Consider the following 11,128-nt stretch of genomic DNA (forward strand, 5'->3'; position numbering starts at 1 on the left):
ACTCGAGTTGAAGGAACTTGAACTCGAGTTGAAGGAACTTGAACTCGAGTTTTAGTCTCAAACTCGAGTTTAAACTCGAATTCAAACTCGAATTCAAACTTAAAATAATATGAACTTAAATAAAATTATAACTCAAATTATTTTTTTTAAATTTTTAACTCGAAAAATAGTCTGCCGAACAGCCCCTATAAAACCCAAAACAAAAGGTACTACGTTCCTAAACTTTATTTTCATGGGCAACGATGCGCCAAAGTCATCATAGTCCTAGTCGTGTGCAATTTACTCTACAAATTATAAAGACATATATTATTATTATTATTATTATTATTATTATTAGAGAAAAATTGATAAATATCTTGAAATATATTGGTTTTGATTTTTATTCTTTATTTTTAATTATTTTTAGTTAAATAGTTATATTAATTAAAAGCAAAGGTAAAATTTAAAGTTCTATTTATTTATTATTATTATTATTATTGTGAGTTTTTTTCTTTTTTTCTGTTTTCTTTAAATTTAAATTACAAACTAGTTTGAGGCTGACAATTAAACAAGAGAGGAAAACAAATAACAAATGGTGGTGATGGCACAATGAAATTCAGCCACACTATTCCTACAGCGGCCGAGGGGGACGAAATAGGACCAAACCAAGGCATTTGACAAAAAAAAAAAAATGTCTCGTATAAAAGCAGACTTGGAGGCCTTTCTCTGACCCCCTTTTCTTCTTCTCTTGTCCGCTCAGAGGAAGCTTATCCTCCAGAACTTCAAGAGGACTAGCTTCTGGTTTGGTTTGAGGTTCTTCTGAACTGGAATTTTCCTGCTCATCATGGCTTGCAGACTTGCAGATTCTGTCTTCCTTTTCACGGTTCTCTTTCCATAATTCAGACACTCCAAAGTTTTTATTTTTTTTTATTTTTTATTTTTTTGGGTTGTTGAAAATTTGTTGTTTGGTTTGAATTTTTTCAGGGACCCCATCAAAACCCAGTTCGAATTCAGAGGCTTGCAGCTCATTTTTCGCTAGGTACCCCTCTCTCTCTCTCTGTTGCCGTTTTTATTTCTTGAAAGTTTTGATTTTTGGTTGTCTTTGGATTTTAATGGTGTTATGTAGCCAAATGGGTAATTGGTAATTAACTTCTTTTGTTTGTATAGAGTAGTTGAAGTTGCTCACAAACACTTAGCTTGTAGCTGCATTCCTCTTTTAAAGCAGAATTCGGTTTAGTGATTTTAAAGCAGAATTCGGTTTAGTGATTTTAAGGATAATAGTTATTTCAAATAAAGCATCAAACTTTTGATTTCAATTTTCAAAAGGGGGTTCTATGATGGTGTTTGACAGAAAATCTAAGTTAGAGTACGTACAAGATTACGAAGTTGGTGTGGTCAATAATTATGTAAAGTCTTGCATTGGTAGTAATCAAACTGCCAAACGGATTAAATCGCCCAGAACAAACAAAGTCGTGCGATTTGGTTTTAGTTTGTTCTTAGAATTAGTCTAGTTTAGCACTTTAGTTTGCTATTTTGAATTTTGCACAAACCACAATTTTGAATTCGTTTGCAGCTACTGCATTTGTCAAACTACAGAAATCAAAACTAAACCAAAACTTTAATTTTCTTTATTTTGGTATGATTTTTGTTTTAATTTTTCTATGAGATTATATGAAAAAAAAAAATGGAACTTTAAGCAGCACAAAGTTAGATGCTCAAATAGGGAAGCCCAAATTGAAACAAATCATGAAATGTGTTTCATTTCGTTTGGTTTGTAATTTTAGACTATAAATTGCCCAAACCAATCCGCAACCACCCCTAATCGATAGTTTGGTTTGTGTAAACCTTGCTTCTGGCCTTATAGCCTCATTTTCTGAATATCATTGGCAATGTGTAACACATTCTTGTGATGGGCAGGCATCTCTTCTTTGAAATGGGACGACATTCTTCAAAAGGGAGTAAAACGCCGGCGATTTTTAAAGGCCAATAGAAGGACTAGATTTGTACAAGCTGTGGCTGTTCCAGTTTCACCATTTCCGCTAGATACTGCCGAGTACAGAGAACAATTAGCTGAAACTTATGGTTTCAAACAGATTGGAGAACCACTTCCCGACAATGTTACATTAAGGGATGTCATCGAAAGTCTTCCAAAAGAGGTACTTATTCTCGATTACAAAAGGCGGGCTATTGTTTCAACTTAACTCTATATAGCTTTTTGTAAAAATTATCTCTTTGAATGTAACAGTGTTAGAATTGGTCCTATCATTGGTCTGTTCATTAGCAATACTGTTTACTTCTATTCAAGTACACTATAATTTACCAGGAATTTCTTAACTCAGCAAGAAATAGTATCCTAAATGGTTTTGAACTTTAGAATAAAACATAGAGATATGTTTTTAATTCCTTTTGTTTTCTCTTCATTTTTTTCTACCTTCAGGTGTTTGAGATTGATGATGTAAAATCTTGGAAGTCGGTTCTAATATCCGTTACTTCTTATGCGTTGGGGCTCTACATGATATCAAAAGCCCCATGGTATCTACTTCCTCTGGCTTGGGCGTGGACAGGGACTGCGGTTACTGGGGTTCGTTCTTCACTTATTCCTTTGTATTTTATTGCTATTAAAGAGAATTCCATCTCTTTGTTTATTCCTTTTGTTTTTATACCAGATATGCATCCAAGCCAACTTCTTTATATTTCCCCACTTTTTTAGTTCTTTGTTATAGGTCATGATTGCGCACACAAATCATTTTCAAGAAACAAATTAGTTGAAGACATTGTTGGAACGCTGGCCTTTTTGCCGCTGATATACCCATATGAACCATGGCGGTTCAAGCACGACCGGCATCATGCAAAAACAAACATGTCTGTGACTTTCCTTATTATTTTCTTTGTAATCTAACTAGTTGTTATTGTTTGTTCTATTTTTCCCCTGCCTTGTGTATCATCTTCGCAAGTCATTTTATGGTGGAATATTTTCTCTTCATAAGCATGTCTACAATTTTGACTAACTGTGAGTAAGATTTTGCAATATCTTCTACATATAAGTTGGTATAAGAAAACTTGTCAAAACTACATGTAAATTGTGTTTGAACTGTTTTCTTTCGTAATGCTGTATATTATATTAATTTTGCAAGTCTATCTTTTTTCTTTTTTCTTTTTTTTTTTTTTAATACTATGACAGAACCTTGTTCCTTTATTCTCTGTTTCCATGCTAGTTTGTGCTAAATCTTATCTCAAACTTTTGACTCATGTCTCCATGAATGACTTGAGGCATTTTTTTTTCTTGCGTTTTTTGGTGTTAAACTACTTAATTGTGTAAATCTTCAGGCTTTTTGAGGATACTGCTTGGCATCCTGTTTGGGAAGAAGAATTCAATTCATCTCGTGCTTTGCGCAAGGCCATTATATTTGGATATGGCCCATTTCGGCCTTGGATGTCGATAGCTCATTGGTATACTACCTATATCTAATTTTGCTGGCCTATATGTCACTGGAGTAAACATTGGATTTACAATCAGTACATGTGTTTTTCAATATTTTGCTTCCTAATAGGTTGATCTTGCACTTTGACTTGAAGAAGTTCAGACCAAACGAAGTAAACAGGGTGAAGATAAGTTTGGCTTGTGTGTTTGCTTTCATGTTCATCGGATGGCCGTTGATTATCTACAAGACGGGGATTATTGGATGGATCAAGTTCTGGTTGATGCCGTGGCTGGGCTATCACTTTTGGGTAATGCTACTTCCTAGCGGCTTCTACTTATTTGATTCTTGCAGTGTTAAAACATGTTGTTTTGAAGAAAACCCATCGAGGGGGGCGGCTTGGGGGGAGTGGGTTTGGGAAATCTCTGTAGATATAATTCTGTTCTTCAGTAGCTTAATAAAAGGTTAACATATCACGGCACCAACATTTGTTCTACGTCATTGACTTGCCAATTAATTATTGGAAAATTGTGATGAATGTCCGTTTCGGATGCTTTTTTTAAAAATATATCAATAAATTTTTTTCCCCTTAGTTTCATGTCCTTTTTTGTAAGGTAAATCAATGATTTATTCAACTCAAACCAATGATTTATTGAGAAGAATTTGGCGATTTAGTTGAGTAAATAATTTACCATCAGTAAATCAATGAGTTACTGGTAGACATAATCAGGGGAAAAACAAATACGAATATTTTTTTGGAAAACATATTAGAAAATATTTGGCTATTTATGCAAATACCCCTGTTGAGTATCATCTGCACAATGCATAATGCATTTCTTCACGGCACGTATCTTCTGAATATTTATGTTCCCCTGGATATAATCTGCAGAACACATTTTTCCTCTCTTGCGAATTCATATTGCTACGTTACAAATTTGCAATTGTTTCAGATTTTTACTTTTGTTGTTACTCTAAGCATGTTATCTGCTTATAATGTTGTTTTTCTTGCCTGATTATTCTACCATTAACTGGCGTCTTACAATTGTTCATGCAAAATACTTTGACTCGACGATCTGTTGATTATTTCTTTGATTAGATAATCTTTGTTCAAGTTAGAAATCTTCAATATCCCTGTCTAAAAATTCTTCTACTTGACTTTGAAGATGAGTACCTTCACAATGGTCCATCATACGGCTCCTCATATACCTTTTAAAAACTCGGACGAGTGGAATGCGGCTCAGGCACAACTTAACGGAACAGTTCACTGCGACTACCCTTGTTGGTACTGTTTGTTCGTGCCCCAATTTTTGTTATTGTTTAGCTCTTTCGTTTAACTCATGGTTTTCATTAATCCTATTTTGTTCATTTTGATGCAGCCTAATAGTGTCTATATTTTTTCTTTTGTTGTTTCCTTCTACAATCATCTGCTTGTAACATGTCAGTGTTTGTTGATCTATTTTCTTTTGGACAGGATTGAGATCCTATGCCATGACATCAATGTCCACATCCCCCACCATATATCTCCAAGGATTCCGAGTTATAACTTACGCGCAGCTCACAAATCCATCCAAAAAACTTGGGGAAAGGTACATTTTTGTTCATCTTTTCCAAATATTATGCTACTGGAAGGGAAATTGTGATGAATTTCTGTCTTGAACGCTTCTTTTCCCCTCCCAAAAAAATGACTGAATTTTTCTGTTTAATTTATGGCCGTATTTACATAATTAATTAAGATTTCTGTGAAGATTGCATTGGTGATTTTCCTTGGTAAATCAATTATTCACTGGTAAACAGACATGAATCAAAATGTTAAGAACATTTTAACAAATGCGTCCAAAATTTGTACCATTATGCAAAATACGCTATAAAATGTGGCATTTGAGAAAGCCTATTTGTATGTGGTCCACAGCACATGGAAATGAACTACATTTTTTTTTTTTTGGTCTTTGCATTGGGAAAACATAAATATGTCTATAATGTAGTTATCGATATTAAAGCAGATTTAAGTTGAGTACATCATGAAACTAGATTCTTTTCTTAGCATTGGGAACTTAATAAATATGTCCATTAATTTTATGTGATTATTGCTATGAACATATAAAAAAGATGATTAAAAAAATTCCCGCCAATGGGTTTTTTCACAGAATTTGAATTTAGAATCAAAATCACTTACTTGAATCCATGAACCAAAGGCCCTTTAAGATGAGTACTCATGATTAATGACTCATTTGATTTAATTCTTGTCCTTTTTGCCCTTCTAATCACAGTATTTGAATGAGGCTATGTGGAATTGGCGTTTAATGAAGACAATAATGACAATGTGCCATGTGTATGACGAGGAAAACAATTACGTTGCTTTTGACCAACTTGCCCCTGAAGAGTCTCAGCCCATTGGCTTCCTCAAAAAGGTGATGCCTGATTATGCTTGAGAATTTGGACTCTCCTCTCTTGTGTGCCTTGTGGTGGGGTTCACAAGCCCTTTTTGGTTCTTTCTTATCTCTTTATCTTATTTATCCTCATCTTTCTTGGGTCAAGATAGGTATTCTAATGAAATCCCATTATTCTTTTACAAGTTCTTCATTGGATTGTACTCTTTCTTTGTAAAGATATTTGATTGATTTGAGAAAATAATCAAATATTTCAAGGAAAGGAACCTTCTTGGAAGCTCACTAAAATGGGTTCATTACATAGATGCAAAGAGCAATATGACGTTTTGGTGTTTTGGATTATATAGGAATGAACCCTTTGGTGGGCGTTTGTAAATAGATTCAGAATCATAATTATGGATCATGGTTCAGAATCAGTTTGTTTACAGTGATTCTGAACCATGATTCAAAATCATTGTTTGATTTGGGTGATTCTGAATCATAATTCAGAATCTAATGTGATGTTTTAAACTAAAATCACTCATGATTCTAAAACTACTTTACTCTTGATTGAAGGCGATTCAAACTCCTAATTTATGATTCATGATTTGAATTTAAAATCAGGAATTATAATTTTAGTTCCAGAATCATGATTGTTAGAAGGTAAAAAGATGGTTTGTTTATTAATAAAAAAGTAATCCTGGCCTGGAGATTCTCATTGGGCGATCAGAACCTCCTTGTTTTCAGTTTTTGCCATATTTTATTCATAAACCCTCTTTACATCTCAGATTTTGCCCAGATGGGTTTGGAACTAACTGACGTTATAAGTTAAACTAAACCAAGAAAAATGTATGATTTGTCGGAACTACTGTCACTATTGTGAGGAGCTGACATGATTGCCCTTTATCATGGCATTTTCTCTTTTATATATATACATATACTCTTTTATATATATACATATACATATATTGGATTGTCGTATGCACTGACACGTAGAAGCAGGGTAAACATGACGTTTATTTTATGAAGACTGAAGTTGGAAAAGTGTAACATTAGACAATCTATTTATCACAAAATCCGTACAAATTACGATAGAGATCAAATCAATATTATATTCCCTTTTTGGGGTTCTTGTTAAATTTGTTTGTTTTCTTCACTCGTCACAAATTTTATTCATTTCCAGACCTGTTTCATCAAATTAAAAGACTTAAAAAGGGCTATGAGAGGAAATCTTGTTGGATACAATTTGCAGCTAGTCTTGGGCAAAAAGTTAAAGCAAACTTTAGCTGGTCTAAGGTTTCATGAAATTCAGTTTTGAGACCTTACATGGGTATGATTATGAGCATATTCGTTGCACGAGTAAAAAGGTCATAAACATCACTGATATTTGAGACGTGTAAAATCAGGTCATCTGAAACTATAAGGCTGCAAAGAGCCAGCGAATTACAACTTTATGTAAAGTGATTTGAATCGTAATATCTCTCAGCAAGTTAGTTGTTGCAACTGCTCACATGCAAAGAGAATCTCTCTCTAACACAAACATATTAGAAGGAAATAGGGAGAGAGATTAGCTTTTGGGAAAGCCGAGGTCAAAAGAAGTGAATAGGGTTCTGTCTGAAAAAAAAAAAAAGAGAGACGTCCATATTGGATCGCACCGTGCAACGCTTTTTTAAACGTAGAATGATGGTCCATAAAATTCTGAACTGTTAAATTTAAACTAACTCAAATTCTACCGGTTCATATTGATGTGTCCATCATTTTACATATGATAAATAGCATGCATGGTGCAAGCAAATAGTTTGAAAAAAAAATGTCCTACATGGTGAAAGAAAAAGGACGCTTGAGGAGGATGCCGGAATTTCAAGGTATCATTGTTTGAACTTAAAGCGATCAATTTCATTTCTCTTTTAACAATGTCACATCTCGTTAATAAATACACCTGAAATTGTAGATGCCTCACCAAAGCTATATTATAGTTAAGCCATCACTTTCATTTCTGTTTTTGTTATTGACCAAACCCTATATATCAAAGCTCATAAGAGCTCTGGAGTAAGTATACATCTCTAAGCTTTTCTAACCTACATATGGTATTACTCCCAACTTACATGACCAAAAAGAATATGGCACAACAATGTATGTCAAGACCAAAAAAAAAAAAAAAAAAAAAAAAAAAAAAAAAAAAAAAAAAAAAGAGATCAAATCATATGATGGGTGGAGGTGGAGTTTCCCAAATATCAAACACATTCTCCTCACTATGAAGAGCAAAAAGCCTATCCCCACCAATGGAGAAATCACAAATAGAACCTCCATAGCTTCTCCTAAGCCTAGAGGTCAAGACCCAATCAGGTGCACAAAAAACTGATATACAATCATTCATGGAAGAGAACAATTGCCCTTCATGCAAAGCTAACTTGGGATAACAAGGCTCATCAGGCATTTTCCCCTTCATGAGCCTACTTCTTGAGCTCCACCTCACACTCCCACCATTAACCCTCAAGTCAATGAACCCCAAATCCTCAAACTCATTCACCACACAAACTGAATTGCTCTCCTCCATTGCTATGGCATCCCTCACCCTCTTCTCATCCACAGTTATGGCGGCACTGATATCGGACCAATTCCAAACCATCTTTCTCTCTCTAAAATCAACCAAACTAATGTAACAATTATCCTTTCTAGGAAACAAAGTGGCAACCAACAAACAATTGTTTCCATTCAGCCATTGAAGCTTGTCAGCATCACCAAGTGACCAACCTGGTGGTTCATAAAAGAAATCAACTTGCTTTCCACTGACTTGGTCCCAAACCCCAATTCCATATTCATTACTTCTCCCTCTACAGCTTGAGAAAATCTTGTAATCTTGGCTAAAACTCAAAGCCCCGGCAGTGAAACTTTTAATCTGATTATCATGATTGACTTGAAATCTATGTCTAAGTTCACCACTTGATGAACTAAACAACCCCATTCCACCATTTCCTCTCCCAAGCCTCTCACAAACACTGATCACAACATTCTCAGAGTCAACCCAACCAACATCGTTGACCCTTTGGAAATCAAGGCTAATTGGTGGGTGCTCCTCTAGCATCCAATCATAGACATGGACCATGCTGCCGTGTGCCACGCAGCAGCCGCCGTCGGGGCCCGCCCTTATGGCGGTGCCGTCGCCGGGGGCCTGCCCCGCTACCGAGCGGGATAACCGCAGCCTGTTGCCGTTGAATTGCCCCCATTTCGCGGACCGGACGTGGTCCAATAGCCCGTAGAATGAGGCCTCCCGGTAGAGGAGCTTCTCCGGGATGTTGGGGGGGAGATGGAGCTCCTGCGTTCGGAGGAGATCGAGGAGGACGGAGAAGCAATCCGGGTTCCGGTCGATGAAGTATTCGGTTCCGGTTCCGCCGGAGTTTTCGGTTTCGGATTGGAAGTTCCAGTCGCCGTCGAACATGGCGCCGAACATGGAGTTACGGCCTGCGTTGGCGAGGGTTGTGGATGTTGTCTCGAAGATTCTGCCTCCAACGTTGAATTTCACCCTGTCTCTCTGAATTCCCATGGAGGGAAATCGAAATTGTAACTTTCCAGGGAAAATTGTGAGAGAAAAAGGAAGGAAAAAAGAAAAACAAAGGAATGCCAGAAAGTTCGATTGGATAGAAATGAGAATATGTACTGGAGAGTTTGGATAAAGAAATGGGGTTGTTTGAAGATTTTTTTTGTTATTCCCTGGAGAAATGAACTTTCCAGGGAAAATTCTGGGAGAAAAGGGAAGAGTATTCGGATTGAAAAACGCGTTTCCTTCCTTCAAAGTGTTTGATTAAAGAGAAACGAGAAGAAAATGGAATTGTTTGAAAATTGTTGAGTTTTTTATGGGAAAAAAAAATGGTAAATCCTAACTGGAAAAGGCTTTGTTTCAACGATTAGAGAGAGAGAGAGAGAGAGAGAGGGATTAATGAGAAGCCGTGAGAATACCTGGTTTAAGTAATATACAGAAACAGAACGCCATGAAAAAGAATAAGAAGAAGAAACAGGGGAAGTTCAAGAATTTGATGAAAAAAATGAGAGTTTTATAAAATTCTGAGGAAATGAAGATCTGGGTATTGGAGAGAGGAGAAAAACAGAGATGGGCTTTTAAATTCGTGGGATTTGGTGCAAAGGGATTGGAGAAATTGGAGCAGTTGAATTTCAAAATAAAATAATAATAAAAAAATAAAAAAAGACTCTCTCTCTCACCTCTCTCTCTCTCCTCTCTCTTCTTTACTTTGCTTTCTCCATGTTTTTCTCTTTCTTTATTGTCTTCCTATGGTCCGAATTTCTCCCTCACATATTAGTATTCTGTTCTGTGGTGGGGCCTACACTAGATCTTTCCTTCTCCTTAGATCACCACCGCTAGAGTGGTTCTCATATTAATATCTTCAGGATCTAGAGATCATCCTACGGTGGGGACACTGTGGACTACTTAAGGGCTCAAGTACTGCGGCCCACACAACTTCGTTTGCTGTATAGTCATATACAAAAGCATGTCTTGTGGAGCGTCTTTAATGTTTTATCTTTCTTTTGTACGATTTTGATGAAATTCTTTTGAAAGAGAAATATACTCACCAAAAAGGGAGGAAAAAACAAAAGATTTTTAAGTCTTCTGGGTGAAGGAAAATGGAGTGGCTTATTAATTTCTTTTCTTTCTTCCCCCAATCATGTCACTAATTAGGGTTTTTATCCATTTACGTCATCTTTGGGTTCTCACCACCTTGAGCTTGATTGGATGGATGACTTAATGCCTTTATTATATTTTTTTCCAAATTCTGTTAATAATGAAGTCTATATGGCAACAAATGTGAATGAAAGTGGGAACTTTTGGGAAATTTTGGTCGTTAATATTGACTTTGTTCAAAAACTTTTGGCTTTAAGAGAAGCTGTGTTTTGATCTCTTCCCTGTAATACCTTTTGGTTTATGAATTAGAACTATGAGATTAGAATTATTTTTAATTTACGTGTGTTTTTTGTGCGAGAAAATACTGTAACGAATCATGAACCGTGATTCGAATCAAAGAACGAATCCTCCAACCAAACGGGCTTTGATTTCAACACTAAACAGTTAGACTTGAGTCTCTCTTTCGCAAAGTCAACCCGTCTTCTAATTCTGTTCTCTCACAATAAATTTGAATATAAAAAAGTTCCATGTCAATAGGTTCTCTTACAAAATATGAATTAATAATTAAAATTACTAATTTAAATACGTGAACTAAATGAGCTATAAGAGTTTGTAAAATAGAGATTACTCAAAACAATGATACTTGAGTCTCTATAATTTGGTTTGGCTCATGCCTAAAGTTTATTAGCCCTTTTGTCCATGCTGATTTAGCTTCTCTTGATTAATAA

At 35.6% G+C, this 11,128-nt stretch overlaps 2 protein-coding genes across 2 annotated transcripts; one reads left to right on the forward strand and one right to left on the reverse strand.

Moving 5' to 3' along the window:
* Positions 1-648: 648 nt before the first annotated feature.
* Positions 649-6,199, forward strand: LOC21393223 (omega-6 fatty acid desaturase, chloroplastic). Its single transcript, XM_024161241.1, has 10 exons — positions 649-862; positions 964-1,018; positions 1,897-2,135; positions 2,417-2,560; positions 2,690-2,841; positions 3,307-3,429; positions 3,531-3,708; positions 4,562-4,680; positions 4,870-4,984; positions 5,666-6,199. The coding sequence occupies exons 1-10, from the start codon at positions 824-826 to the stop codon at positions 5,825-5,827; spliced, it is 1,326 nt and encodes a 441-aa protein (XP_024017009.1). The 5' UTR covers positions 649-823; the 3' UTR covers positions 5,828-6,199.
* A 1,315-nt stretch (positions 6,200-7,514) lies between these two features.
* Positions 7,515-9,987, reverse strand: LOC21393224 (BTB/POZ domain-containing protein At2g24240). Its single transcript, XM_010088549.2, has one exon. It carries the CDS (start codon positions 9,306-9,308, stop codon positions 7,965-7,967), a length of 1,344 nt encoding a protein of 447 aa, XP_010086851.1. The 5' UTR covers positions 9,309-9,987; the 3' UTR covers positions 7,515-7,964.
* Positions 9,988-11,128: the final 1,141 nt, after the last annotated feature.

The sequence above is a fragment of the Morus notabilis genome, unplaced genomic scaffold (assembly GCF_000414095.1).
Source record: "Morus notabilis unplaced genomic scaffold, ASM41409v2 Scaffold977, whole genome shotgun sequence".
NCBI lineage: Eukaryota > Viridiplantae > Streptophyta > Magnoliopsida > Rosales > Moraceae > Morus > Morus notabilis.

Excerpts from the sequence above, each read along its gene's own strand:
- LOC21393223 (XM_024161241.1), top strand. The coding sequence starts at position 824 with ATGGCTTGCAGACTTGCAGATTCTGTCTTCCTTTTCACG. Across the intron at positions 1,019-1,896 it reads TGCAGCTCATTTTTCGCTAG|GCATCTCTTCTTTGAAATGG; the intron begins GTACCCCTCTCT and ends TGTGATGGGCAG. Across the intron at positions 4,985-5,665 it reads TCCAAAAAACTTGGGGAAAG|TATTTGAATGAGGCTATGTG; the intron begins GTACATTTTTGT and ends TTCTAATCACAG.
- LOC21393224 (XM_010088549.2), bottom strand. The coding sequence starts at position 9,308 with ATGGGAATTCAGAGAGACAGGGTGAAATTCAACGTTGGAGGCAGAATC.